Source organism: Pelophylax lessonae (genome assembly GCF_965119305.1).
Source record: "Pelophylax lessonae genome assembly, chromosome: 5".
NCBI lineage: Eukaryota > Metazoa > Chordata > Amphibia > Anura > Ranidae > Pelophylax > Pelophylax lessonae.
In genome coordinates, this window is record NC_138772.1 from 209824682 (window position 1) to 209839973 (window position 15292).

At 39.3% G+C, this 15292-nt stretch overlaps 1 protein-coding gene across 2 annotated transcripts in view; it reads left to right on the forward strand.

Moving 5' to 3' along the window:
- The first annotated feature begins 2646 nt into the window (after positions 1–2646).
- Positions 2647–15292, forward strand: part of PDE1C (phosphodiesterase 1C) — an 899304-nt gene continuing 886658 nt past the window's right edge. For both annotated transcript variants that reach the window (XM_082258063.1, XM_082258064.1), the window contains exon 1: positions 2647–2847. In XM_082258063.1, the coding sequence (XP_082114189.1) occupies positions 2763–2847 (85 nt within the window). In that variant the 5' untranslated portion in view covers positions 2647–2762. The remainder of the gene's footprint in view (positions 2848–15292) is intronic.

The following is a 15292-nucleotide window of genomic DNA, read 5'->3' on the forward strand; positions in this document are numbered from 1 at the left end:
CACCTGGGGGCGGACGGATGGAACCCCTGCTGGATACCTACCTTTAAGCCTTATTGACCACTTGCTGTATGGTATTGGGGGTCAACACCTTCCGGTGAGTTTGAATTTTTACACCACACTTCACGTGCACGGAAGGTGTCACCACCATTGCACACATTAGAAGATCCACCCACCATTCCATGATATAGAGGAGTTTTTTTGTGGTTTCTTTAGACGCAATCACAGCGCAATCACTTTGGAGTTCTATGGACAATTTTTTATAATGGATATGTAGTGCTATCACTTTTATTTTTATGCTTCACATACATCCATTCATATATATATTTGTTGGCAAAAGATATTGTTGCATGGTCTTATGAGCACTGAATGTGTTGTTTTATATGTACTGCACAGATATGTATTGATTTATCACTATATGCACTGTTTATATGCACTTTATATCTACTTGGGGATGCACTTTATATGATGCACTTTATATGATTCATGGGATTGGCAATTGATATGTGATACAGCATAACCCATATGCGCATTGCAACCTGTCACGCTTAGTAATCACACTTATCACTACATTGGCTTGGTAACAGGCTAATCATTTTTACCCCCTGTCTACAGCAGCAGTCCATTTTTTACACACCATTTTTTTAGCGCAAGTGTTTATCACATCACATGTAGCGCAAGGGCCTGCCTGATTCTATACAAATTGAAAGTGTTTAGATCTGACCTCATATTATATGGTTTAGGTAAATCTCAGGCTGGGTTCACACTTTTGCAAATTGGATGGGGGTTTCCTCGCATCCAATTCGCATGACAGGGGACTGTGCCCGGATCTCAATGGAGCCAGTTTACACAGCTCTGTGTCGTTTGCGGAGTGGCTTACAGAAAAGTCCTGTGCATCTTCCGGTCCATTTAAGGTTCGAATTCAGTCAAACATTCAGGTCTGAAATGGTGCATGGGGAGGCACAGGACCCCCTGCTGCAAGCCGCTCTGAATTGAGTGTGAACCCAGCATAAAAGGAAAATTGCACAAGAAAATCTTATAATGGATGGCCAGCCTTAAGCTGGCCATACATTATACAATTTTCTGTACAATTTGCTGTACAATTTACCTTCAACTATGTAGTACAAAGGCCTACCTAATTGGATACAAGTGAAAATGTTGTTTAGTTTTGACCTCATATTATGTGGTTTGTGGTAAATCTAACAGAAAATTGTACAAGAAAAATGAACACGTATTGCCAGTCTTAGGCTGGCCATACATGGGTCAAATTTTGAAAGAATTTTCTTTAGAAAATCTTATCTAAGAATTTTCTCTCGAATTTCACACCATATGTGGGCCGCAGCAACAGCTGATTTTCGTGCAGTCATTGAACTTGAGTGATCAGGCATGCTGGAAATTTTCTGAAAAACAAACAATTTTCGAATCTATGATGGGAGAATCGTGCAAGAAATATAATTGAAAAAGAAATGCGCATGAGTGCAAGAAAAGAAAATTCCCGGAGATATAAGAAAATTCCCAGGCACAAAAATTATTTTTTGTAGCAATATGAGGTGAAATTAAAGGCTTGGTTGGTCGAATTTCGAAATCAATGGTGGCGCCGTCGAATTAAAAAACGCAGAAAATTTCTGATTTTCAAAAGAATATTCTTTGGGAAGTCGACCCATGTATGACCAGTCTTAGTGGCACATAGCTGCCCTTCCAGGACATCCTGGGCATTAAAAAAATACTGAATATTTACGCTCCACGGGTAATTGTGCCCACGCACGTGAAGCACTAAACTACTAAGCTGAACCCATTTACAACACAAACAAAAGCTAAGGATATACCTGAGTGTGAAAAACAGCTGTGCTAGATATATTCTGATCAATCGAATTTCTAAATCAATGGTGGCACCATTGAATCACAAAACGCACAAAATTTCTGATTTTCAAAAGAATATTCTTTGGGAAGTCGACCCATGTATGGCCAGCCTTAGTGGCACATAGCTGCCCTTCCAGGACATCCTGGGCATTAAAAATATACTGAATATTTACGCTCCACGGGTAATTGTGCCCACGCACGTGAAGCACTAAACTACTAAACTGAACCCATTTACAACACAAACAAAAGCTAAGGATATACCTGAGTGTAAAAAACAGCTGTGCTAGATATATGCTGATCAATATGTATCTAAATATTTTCAAATGTTGCCATGGTTCCTTTTCTCTTGATATTATCACAGAAATGAGTTTATTTCAGGCTAGGTTTGTCTGTTTTCAGTATATATTTCATATTGAACATCTTCTTCAGTGTTCTGAGTAAGTTAACCACTATCACTTCTTTTAACACATGTACCCATGACAACAGGTACATGATAGATAGTTAGGATTCAACATCTGTAATGTTATATCCAGTTCAAAATCTAACTATACTTTTGCTTCAATTAAAAAAAAAAAAAAAAAAAAATCCTAATAAATAAAGTAGACACAATGACAGAAGCACATTTTTGACTCATTAAAATATTATTGCTATTAATGACTTTGCGTCCCTTTAGCAGTTGTTTAACTGTAACACGTCAATAGTATACCAGTGACAGTCTCAGTGGGAGGAGATAGTGTTGGGTGCTTTCCTCACAGTCACGGCTGTCTCAGCATTAGGAGATGTGTGAAGTCGGGTGTAAGTGCTGCCACAGGCAGATACACAGAGAAGGCTAGCTAGCTTTGAATCTCAGCTACCACAAGGAAAAAAAAAAATCCACTGCTAACTAACTACTGATAAAGGGGAAAATGACAGAGCCCAGCAGTAGGAAAGAGGGATTTAAAAAATGCCGGAGTGCCACTTTCAGCATTGATGGCTTTAGCTTTACAATAGGTAAGAAGTTTGCTTTTGTTGGAAATTAAGTGTTTCTTGCACCTTTCTGAGTAAATGTTTTTTTTTTTTTTTTCTACGCAGTACTGGTCATTTGTCATTTACATTTGTAATGTGTGCATGTACAATTAAAGTGGTAACCTGCCAATAAAGGCATGGGGCTCCAGGCCCTTCAACTTATTTTGTGATGCTTACGTTACTACTATGTACTGGAACCTGTTGAAAAACTGTTGTGTACATATTATCTTGTTGTTGCTGAACAACCATCACCAGTCGCGTTTACATTTTTTTTTTTTTTTTTTTTTAGAAATCCGCTTCAATATTACTAATAATTAGATGATCATCTTTTTTTTTTTTTTTTTTTTAGCAGAAGTTTTGGAAGTTTACAATAAGTTGTAGCCAGTTGTCATTGTTTTTGGCAAATATAAAACAATAACTAATTGTTCTATATTCATTTGCCAAAAATATAGGAGGTCGATTTACTAAAAGTGGAGAGTGCAAAATCTGGTGCATGGTAGCCAATCAGCTTCTAAAGTCGGCTTGTTCAATTACGCTTTAGCAATATAAACCTGAAAGCTGAATAATTTCTATGCAGAGCTGTACCAGATTTTGCACTCTCCAGTTTTAGTAAATCAACCCTATAGAGTGTATTCTTTGTGGACTATAATGTTTTATCTTTGAGCTTTGTGGTGTTGCTTATATTTTATTTAATATAACCTTTTTCAGCATTTAATTGAGATAGACAGATTGTTTCTATACATGTATTTTTTTTCATTAGATGCTAGGCATGTACTTATTTATGATGTCTTATTAATGCTCTCTTAGATTAAGCGCTGTTTGCTCTGAGCTAAAGTTTGGATCTAAGGGCAGTAATTCCACCTGCCTCACAGCCACTAAGCTATTCATGTTTGATTAATTTGGGTGCTGGCATGCAATGTCAAATCTCTCGTTAAATTGTCTGCTTGCTCTGATTTCTGAGGGCTCATTATACTCTTACAGAGGTGACAACGTGACTGTTCAGAGACGCAGCTGCCTTGCTTCTCTTCCATACTGTAGAACAGCTTTGAAGCAAAAACCAATGTATTATTTTATCCATTGATCATTACGAAATAAACCATTCTCTCACTTGTCTGCGAGAGTAGAAGTAGAAGTTAATGCATGTGCACCAACTTGTCTGTGCCCATTCCTCTAGGCACACTTCTTGAATGGCTTATTAAATCCATGCATATTTTAATGTACAATGCAATCCTACTTTAGTTAGATCTAGTCCTTTTTTTTCTACGAGCAAAGCAGGATTCTTTCATGCTTTAAGCTAATGAGGTTTCATGCTCTGTTTTCTTGCACCCCTCATAGATATAGATAGGGATCTTTGTAAGGATGTGGAATTTGGTTTGATGGTTTAGCATTAAAAGTCTGTGATATACTTTTACAAATGTTCCATCAAAGCTTACAGGATGGCTTGTGTGTAAGCTTGCTTGAGCTCTTTGGGTTTGATGAGCACCATGCACTTCTTGTTACTGCTCTTTTTATGTGACAGGTGAAAGATAAAATAGATGTACAAATTAAACGGTATCTCTATACTAGATGTTGCAATACTGCCAGAGGGGATAGAAGACATCATCCCTAATGCTTCGTAACAATAATGACAGCTGGTGTCCTTTTATGTACTGAATCCACATAGTCTAAATATGCTGCTGTTACACAACTATTCCATATTGTGTTTAATCACAATTCTGTTGCCTAATTATAGTGTGAATCTAGTGGCAAATATTTATCCCATGTTTTCATATAAAACTGTACTCAGGGAGGGAAAGTAAGTTACTTGTTGCTACAATCACTCTGCTACCAGGAATCCTGGAAGACCATAAAAAGCAGGAAACGCACCATTGCATTATTGAATAATCAGCTAAGGAAAACAGCTGCCAATTAGTACAGAAAACCATTTACATCGTAAGGAGTAGTTTGTTACAATTTGTATCACAAATCATTGCTCTGGCTTTTTGTGTTCCTGGATTTCTGTGTTTGTGTATTATTAGATTTTGAGTTGTTTACTGTGAGTGTAAAAAAATACTACTTTTTAGATATCTAGCTATGTGGATATATGACACTAAAACGGTACTAAACACCAAAACAAAAAAGTAATATATTGCAGCTTACCAATCCTTAAATGTGGTGGCTGCATTTGTTGTCTTTTTTTTTTTTGCTTTATTTCCCTTTTATTTTTACCTGGTCGTTTGACCAGTCACTTCCCGTCTTTTGGTGTCTCTACTCTGGATGGAGCAGCAACAGAGATACCTTTGGAAAGTAGACATTGTCACCCCATGGAGAAGGTAGTTTTAGATACACTGGGGGATATTTACTAAAATTGGTGCACACAGAATCTGGTGCAGCTGTGCAGTAACCAATAAGCTTCTAACTTCAGCTTGTAATCCAAAAAAGATATGAGATTGGACTCAATTTGTTCTCTGGCTCCACATCCCCATATAAATTTAGAGTAAAATGGAGAATACAAGAAACGATTGGGAATTTAAAGGTAGTAACTCATAGCCCCCGAGAGAAATAGACTTGAGTCTATTTCTCTTGGGGGCTATGAGTGGCTACCTTTAACTACCTCCCACCCGGGCCATAGTACATATATGGCCGGGTGGGAGTCTCGTCCTTCTGAATGGACGTTCCGGAATGTCCTTCAGAAGGAGGGAGATCGCGCCGCCGGGGGCACGCGCAGCGGCGCGATCTCGATGTGCCTGTGTCCCTCGGACACACGGCAACAACATTCGGCAGGAGGGCCCTGTGATTGGCCCTCCTGATCACATGACGGCATGTCCAATCACAGCCGTCATGTAATGTAAATAAAGCCGTTGTAACGGCTTCGATCTCTTCTCCTCCTGACAGATCCTGTCAGTGAGGAGAAGAAGAGAGGATCGGTGCTGCTGCGGGGGTGATCAGTGAGTATTTCTAATTACTCACTGATCACAGGGGGGGTCTGTGCTGGTAATCAGATGATTGATTACCAGTGCAGCCCTGGGGGGGGGGAGGGGTGCCACTAAGCCACCAGGGATGCCCACCCATGACCACCAGGGATGCCCACTATGGCCACCAGGGATGGCAAGCAGGGCTCAGAGAGCCCCCCAGTGCCCTCCCTATCAGTGTTGCCCACCAATGCCATCTATCAGTGCTGCCCACCAGTGCCGTTATTGCCATCTATCAGTGCCGCCCACCAGTGCCCATTATTGCCCACCAGTGCTGCCTATCAGTGCCCATCAGTGCCCCCCATCAGTGCCGATCAGTGCCACCCATCAGTGCCGATCAGTGCCGATCATTGCCGCCCAACAGTGCCACCTATCAGTGCCCATCAGTGCCCATCAGTGCTGCCAATCAGTGCCCATCAGTGCTGCCTATCAGTGCCCATCAGCGCTGCCTATCAGTGCCCACCAATGCTGCATATCAGTGCTATCTATCAGTGCCACATATCAGTGCCCATCAGTGCTGCATATCAGTGCTACCTATCAGTGCCCATCAGTGCTGCATATCAGTGCCACCCCATCAGTGCCACCCCATCAGTGTCTCCTCATGAGTGCCTGTCAGTGCGGCATCATCAGTGCTCATCAGTGCAGGAAAAAACATATCTATTTACAAAATTTTATAACCTAAACAAAAAACTTTTTTTTTTTTTTCAAACTTTTCAGTCTTTTTTCATTTGTGCACCAAAAAAGAAAAAACCTGACGGTGATCAAATACCACCAAAAGAAAGCTCTATTTGTGGGGAAAGAATGACACAAATTTGGTTTAGGTACAGCGTTGCATGACCGCGCAATTGTCATTCAAATTGCAATAGCGCTAAAAGCTGAAAATTGGTCTGGGAAGGAAGGGGGTTTAAGTGCCCTGTATTGAGGTGGTTAAAGTCCCAATCTTTTCTTCTATTCTCCATTTTACTCTTCTAACTTCAGCCTGTTCAATTAAGCTTTGACAATAAAACATGGAAGCTGATTGGTGACTATGCAGAGCTACACCAGATTGTGTGTGCACCAGTTGTAGTAAAATTTCCCCACTAGATAGACTTGACTAAAAAATTACATAGTTACATAGTTACATAGTTAGTGAGGTTGAATAAAGACAATAGTCCATCCAGTTCAACCTGTGTAGGTGTGTGTGGCTATAATCATCTCACATAGCCCTGAATGTTCTGATCCTTGAGATGTACGTTTAAGAGTCTTTTGAAAGCCACCATACTACCCGCAGAAACCACCTCTTGTGGTAGAGAATTCCACAATCTTGTAGCCCTAACAGTAAAGAACCCCCCATGTTGCCTGAGGTTAAAACGCTTCCCCTCTAATCGCATTGTATGCCCTCGAGTCCTCATGCAATCCCTTCGACTGAACAGCTTTTTTTCTAAGCTGAGATCACCATTGAGATATCTAAAAATTGCTATCATGTCCCCCTCAGGCGTCTCTTCTCCGGGGAGAATAAATCAAGCGATTGCAGACGCTCTTCATAATTAAGGTCCTCCAAACCCCTAATTAGTTTAGTTGCCCTTCTCTGAACTCTCTCCAGCTCCAACACATCCCTCCTGAGGACTGGCGACCAGAACTGGACAGAATACTCCAGATGCGGTCGGACCAGAGTTTTATAAAGTGGAAGGATTATAGACTTATCTCTGGAATACATCCCTTTCTTTATGCATGCTAATATTCTGCTAGCTTTGGCAGCTGCCTCTTGACATTGCTTGCTATTGCCTAGTCTATCATCAACCAAGACTCCCAGATCTTTCTCCATTTTTGATTCCCCCAAGGGTTCCCCCCCTAATGTGTATTGTGCTTTTATGTTTCTAGTCCCCAAGTGCAAAATCTTACACTTCTCCACGTTAAACCTCATTTGCCAAGTCGTTGCCCACTCCGTTATTTTGTCCAGGTCATTCTGTAGGATATCTGTTTCATGCTGTGTAGTTATTGCCCTGGCCAATTTTGTGTCATCTGCAAAAACTGATATCGAACTACTGCAAGCCAAACTCCAGCTAACACTCTTTTAAACAGCTGCAACAAGTGTTTTTTACTGTTGGTATAAGGGTTTTACATAAATGAATAAAAGCTGACCATTGCAGGCACCTTTGTCAGTAGAAAATGTTTTTTGTATCAGTATAAACTTTTATGGCAATGTTCTATAATGTTGTACATCCTTTATAGTATCAGCACCCCAGTATCTCCTGATTCAGCACAATCTGCGAAACGCATTGAGAGACAACATCCCCTGATGTTCTGATCTGCTAGTTTTTTGCATTCTTTTAATTTTATATTGTCTTTCTATATATTTGCATGGTAATTTCATCCTGTATAAAGCCTTATAGAGGATGGTAAAACAGTGCCTGGTGTTATATTAGTACTTTATGGAACGCTGCTACATATTTTTTTAATATTTTTTGATGCAATAAAAGATGTAAAAATTTTAATGTGCATTATTATAATGTGTATTTTGTATTGTGATTATCTTATGGTGATCTTAAGAAAAATTCCTAAATGTCCAGTCCTTCTTCTGATAAGAAGCCTAGTATGGTACCTGGGGAAGGATTGGACAAGATGGGACCATCACAAGCTTGTATTATTTTCAAATTGTTGGTGAATCTCTGTGGAATACAACTAATCATTCTCTTTTTTCAGTAAGATGAGTGAAAAGAACTAGAGAGTGTGCATACACCATTTTCAAAACATCAAAGTGATTCACACACGAAAAAAAAAAAGAAACAGGTCCCAGCACTACAGGGTGGGGAGATGCCTCCTGTCCTAATGTTGTCAGGGAGACATGTGCCTGACTTTTTTATTGGTATCATATCTAAATAGGCCACAGGCTACATCTAATGTGCTTATTTAATTTTAAAACCATTGAAGTGTGGTTGACATAGTCATGTATTGGGATTACTGTCTATTTATATTAGCTTCCAAAATGTCTTTAAGCAGTCTATTTTCTGCTAATTTATGAATCTTGCAACAGCAATTCCCTGTGCTTTAAAAATGAAGTGTAAACCAAAGACTCTGATAGACAGTGTAGAGCACTGCACAAATGTTTCATACAGAATTAACCAATGGTAATGTTCTGCACATTCATTAGTCAGTTTCATATGAGTGTATGAAGGAAAGCAAACCCTAGTGCAATATCTAAAGCCAGATTTTGATCTGGGATAATTGATGTATAATACACCCCCACACTCTATGGTTAATGTATATTACAAGTAATATAGAAATAAGACACTTATGAAAATATGCACATCACAATTTGAGAGGTTAAAACGGTGGCTGGTAAACAATATGGACAATATCCTGTTGCTAATATACCCCACATATACTAATAATGATAGCTAGCATGGAAAAAGATGGTAGCTACATTGTGAAAATTCAAAGATCCAGGAGCAGTTTTCCTCAACCATCAAAACTGAAGAATATTCCTGTTATGACCTATAGGAAAAAAGTAAGGCATAGAATGAGGCTATAATACCTATTTTTTGCATTTGATTAACAATGGTAAAAGGGCAGAGACAACTTCTTCTAATTCTGGGCAACATGTTGGTGATTATTAAAAGAATATAAAAAAAAATCTAAGATATCCATGTAGGTTTCACAAATGTGACCTCTTTAATAGCAAGAGATAAATAATTTGATTTGTAAGCTAAACAATATAAAAGAAGGAACACCTTTTTAATAGGGATTGTATGTCAGAAGGTTCCTAAGAGGAGTAGCATGAAAAACAGTACATGGGCGATTCTCAGTTTTTTGTCATTTGAACAGCACAAACTGCTCATGAGGGACTGCAGATTCTTTCTATCAGTCAATAAAAACTCATTTCCATTGATGTAGATTGTGACCAGTGCACAATAAATGGTTGCTGTAATAGCCTCATTATTGCCTATGATTCATGTAAGGCTACAATCATGGCTCAGTAATAGACCTCAATTTTCAGTTTGATTTTACTGCCCACAGTAAAAAAAAAAATATGAAGCATGTAAATTAAAAATTCCAGTGGATCACTCTGCAGTTCAATGACCAGGGGTATTTGTGCTTCTGTGCCTAGAGTATTTTTTAGTTGACTTTTTTACATTTACTTACTTTTTTTATTCTTGGATACAAAGCACTTGCATTTCATCTGAAGTTCAACTTAAAATTTATATTTGCTGTTTCTTTACGCATTTTTCTATGTTAGAATGTCTTTTGCAATATAATGCCATGATACAGCATGCAATATGTATTTACTTTGGTCAAGATAAAATCTGTTTGTGAATAAAAAAAATAAAAAAAAAAATATATATATATATACATATACACATATACATATACATATATATATATATATATATATATATATATATATATATATATATATATATGTGTGTGGTTAGGCACTAGCATAAGTAAATGCTTTATATTACCTTTTGTTTTCCAAACAGCACTTTTCGGCTCTATCATTTTGATTGGGGTTTGTAAACATTACCAAATAAGCACCAAAATCGCCCAAAAAGGAGCATCCAAGAATATAAAACACAAAAAGGTGAAAACAAAACAAGACAATACATCAGGGAAATGGGGACCACTAATGGGGAACCCCTAAGAATAGTTCCATATAATCCAAAAGGCAGGTTACCCCGCCGAGGTGTAACCCAGTAGAAAGTAAAAGCTAATATTAAAAAGAAAGAAGGTGAAAGGTCAAAGGTGAAAGAGAGAAAAAGCAGGAGAGATGGATGTAGAGAGAAAGTGAAGAAGGGGAGGGGGAAGGGGACCAAGGCATTGGGACTGCCACACCAGCAATCATACACGGCTAATACAAGGTGTAATGAAGGGAAAGCGTACTCAATCCGAGGTTCCCACATTTTTGAGAAACTTGAAATGGGAGTCCTTCAGGACACTAGACATCTGTTTATTAACCATGAGGGCCGCCATACGCTCCTTAATGCCCTGAAATTAAATTGCAGATTTTTTTCCAGGCTTGAGCAATAGTTTTCTTTTTTTTTTTTGAGCAATAGTTTTCTTAGCAAACATCCATTTTCAAGCAGTTTAATCACTGATTTGTGCAGGATTACTATTGGACACAATTAGGGTTTAATTTTCCATGCTCTAAATACATATTACCAATTGCCCATAGTTTTTTATTGTTATTTGGGCAGTTCAATTGCCATTATTATTCATAGCAAAACGGTAGCTAAATTGTGAGCACTCTTGCCTTGCAGCTTGGGTTCATATCCTACAAATTGTAAACCATGTATGAAGTTGTATATTATGTCCATTTATGTGTGAGTTAATTTCAGGTAAAGCTTTAGAAGGTTTATGGTGGTGGTAAGAAAATTAGATTGTAAGGGGCTAATGTATGAAAAAGGTTCTATAAAAACAAGAAATATTGTTGTTCATAGCATCCAATTAGAATCATGACAGTAGAAAGTTAATTGCCCAATACAACTTTTGAACTCTATACAGCTTCTATGAAGAGATGGCAATAGTGCAGGCCTATACCACGTTCTTTAAATTTTTATTTTAACTTTTCCATGTATTTTATGTTGTACTTTCAGGTAAAGAGGCACATATAATATCAGCCAAAACAGTTGATAAAGTGTCACACTGGACCATTTACAGATGTCTGATAGCAGTCTGTTACAGAGAGAGTGTTAATTGAAGAATATAGAGCAGAAATAGATCATCTCTGCTCTATATTCCTAATAGTGGTATTTGCATAATGACAGAACTATGCTTATCTCTATATGTCTGTAGAAAGTAAAAAAAAAAAAAAAATTGGGTTGATTTACTAAAACTGGAGAATGCAAAATCTGGTGCAGCTCTGCATGGTAGCCAACCAGCTTCTAACTTCAGCTTTTACAATTAACCACTTAACCACTTGCCGACCGCCGCACGACTATCTACGTCGGCGGTCAGCCCCTCACAGGCAAACTAACGTAGGGCTACGTTGCTTGCTTGTGAGGGTCTAGGGAGCGAGCGCGCGCCCCCCGGGGCGCGCTCCCGCTCCCGCGTGGTCACGGACCCCCCCGCGCGTGTGACCAGCGGACCCGATGTCCGCCGGTCACTCGGCGATCGGCGGGGGAGAGGGAGAATGTCAGGCAGCTTGTGTAAACAAACTGCCTGTCATTCTCCTCGCTGAAAAGACACTGATAAAACGGATCTGGTATGTAGATCCGTTGATCAGTGTCCTTACAGCTAGAGCCACAGCCAATCACAGTAGAAACCACGCCCCTAGGGACACACACAGCCCCTCCCTTCCAAATAAAGTTAACCCCTTCACTACCAGTGTATTTTTACAGTAACAGTGCATATGTATAGCACTGATTACTGTAGAAATGTCACTGGTAACCCCAAAAGTGTCAAAAATGTCAGTCAAGGGTCCGATCTGTCCGCCGCAATGTCGCAGTACCGCAAAAAAAATCGCAGATCGCCGCCATTACGCGTTAAAAAAAAAAACAACAAAAATGACAAAAATCTTTCCCTTTGTTAGTAAACGCGATAACTTTTGCGCAAACCAATCAAAATACGCTTTTTGCGATTTTTTTTACCAAACATAGGTAGCATAAAATAAATTGGCCGAAAATTTTTAAAAATTTTGATTTTTACATTTTTTTTTGGGGGAATTTCATATAAAAAAATGTGAAAAATATTGCTATTTTTGCAAAATTGACGCTCTTTTTTTGTTTATAGCGCGTGATCAAAAAATCGCACAGGTGATCAAATACCACCAAAAGAAAGCTCTGTTTGTGGGAAAAAAAGGACGTCAAATTCGTTTAGGTACAGCGTCGCACGACCGCGCAATTGTGCGTTAAATTCACGCAGTGCCGAATCGCAAAATACCCCCTGGTCGGAATGGGGGTAAAATCTTCCGGGGCTTAAGTGGTTAAGCCCCGGAGGATTTGGCTGCTAAACGACCAGAGGGTATTTTGCGATTCGGCACTGCGTGACTTTAACGGACAATTGCGCGGTCGTGCGACGCTGTACCTAAACGAATTTGGCGTCCTTTTTTTCCCACAAACAGAGCTTTCTTTTGGCGGTATTTGATCACTTGTGCGATTTTTTGATCACGCGCTATAAACAAAAAAAGAGCGTAAATTTTGCAAAAATAGCAATATTTTTCCCTTTTTTTTATATGAAATTCCCCCCAAAAAAAATGTAAAAATCAAAATTTTTTAATATTTTCGGCCAATTTGTTTTATGCTACCTATGTTTGGTAAAAAAAATCGCAAAAAGCGTATTTTGATTGGTTTGCGCAAAAGTTATTGCGTTTACTAACAAAGGGAAAGATTTTTGTCATTTTTGTTGTTTTTTTTTTTAACGCGTAATGGCGGCGATCTGCGATTTTTTTTGCGGTACTGCGACATTGCGGCGGAAAGATCGGACCCTTGACTGACATTTTTGACACTTTTGGGGTTACCAGTGACATTTCTACAGTAATCAGTGCTATACATATGCACTGTTACTGTAAAAATACACTGGTAGTGAAGGGGTTAACTTTATTTGAGAGGGAGGGGCTGTGTGTGTCCCTAGGGGCGTGATTCTAACTGTGATTGGCTGTGGCTTCAACTGTATGCAGAGTGATCAATGGATCTACATAGTAGATCCATGTGATCAGCTCTCATACAGAGAGGAGAATGACAGGCAGCTTGTTTACACAAGCTGCCTGACTTTCTCCCTCTCCCCCGCCGATCGCAGAGTGGCCGGCGGCGATCGGGTCCGCCGGTCACACGCGCGGGGGGGTCCGTGACCACGCGGGAGCGGGAGCGCGCCTCCGGCGGCGCGCGCTCGCTCCCTAAACCCTCACAGGCGAGCGACGTAGACCTACGTCACTTTGCCTGTGAGGGGCTGACCGCCGCCGTAGATAGTCATGCGGCGGTCGGCAAGTGGTTAAGCTTTGAGAAAAATACCTGGATGCTGATTGTTTTTTATGCAAAACTGCCCAAGATTTTGAACTCTTCAGTAAATCATCCCCTATTGGTCACATATGAGATAGATAAATACAGTGTCTCTTTGTGTTGTCTTTATCCAGCCAGGAAAATAACCTACTGTAATAGTCAGCCAACCGTTATACCTGTTGTAAAAGAAAATTGTATTCCAATAATTGTAAGTGATAAACGTACTTGGTCATAGCATTCAGTACCTTGATCCCTTTATTCCATATGCATTCATTTGTACTTTTACATTCACGCACAGACCAAGCTGTTCAGCAAAAGTGACAAGGACAGGGTCAAGGCAATCTGTAAAATTACCAGCGGTACTTTTGGACACCTTTTATTGACATGGTTTAAAACTTCTTTAAAGAAAAAAAACACTGTTAATTCAAGTTTTAAGCCCTCATAGCTATGTTATTTTGCCTGTAACTATCACTTTTGCTGGAGAGCTTGACATAATTATGGGGATAAATATAAATAAAAACATGAGATATAAAGAATTAATATACTGCATGTCAAAGAGAACATACTTTCTTTTTGCAATAGTGTTTTTTTTCAGGGAAACACGATGAATTCATTTTTAATAAATAACCTGTGATTATAACACTAAATATTGAGTTATACATTACTTTAAGGAAGTGTAAAACTAACACGGCACATTTTCTGTGAACAAAAAGACAAGTGCCCTCACAGCATCAAAAGAGAACACTTTACTTCAACTCTTACATGAGAACTTTGTTTCTGTTGTGTGGTTCTCCAAGAAACAGGTGACAATGAATTGTACATTGCTTAGCAACACCCATCAAAACTCTGCCTACCTTCACAAGCAAGACAAAGAATTATGTCAAATGAATGAAGGTGTTTTAGAAAGTGTAGAAAACATAGTATCTAGGGATAAAACACTCAATGTCAGTCCTTTTGAGGTTCTTTCAAAACAAGGGTCTCCAAACTTTCTAAAGAAACGGCCAGTATACTGTCCTTCAGACTTTAGGGGGGGCCGGATTGTGCTCAGTGGGAGTAAACAATGATTGATCTTTGGCATTGGGGGGAGAAAAAGTTGGTGTCGTTGGGAGGAATAGTGCCCTATTTTTGTTGTCAGTGGAAGGAATAGTGCCCCATCTGTAATGTCAGTGGAAGGAATAGTGCCCCATTTTTGTTGTCAGTGGAAGGAATAGTGCCCCATCTGTAATGTCAGTGGAAGGAATAGTGCCCCATCTGTAATGTCAGTGGAAGGAATAGTGCCCCATTTTTGTTGTCAGTGGAAGGAATAGTGCCCCATTTTTGTTGTCAGTGGAAGGAATAGTGCCCCATCTGTAATGTCAGTGGAAGGAATAGTGCCCCATTTTTGTTGTCGGTGGAAGGAATAGTGCCCCACTGTTGGTGTCAGTGGCAGAAAAAAAATGCCTGAAGGGCCAGATAAAGGCAAACAAAGGGCCACAGTTTGGAGACCACTGTTTTAAAGGAAACTCTGACCTTGCTTAAAATAAATTCTTATTTTTTCAATATTGCTAAGACTTTCCCTTTTTTTTC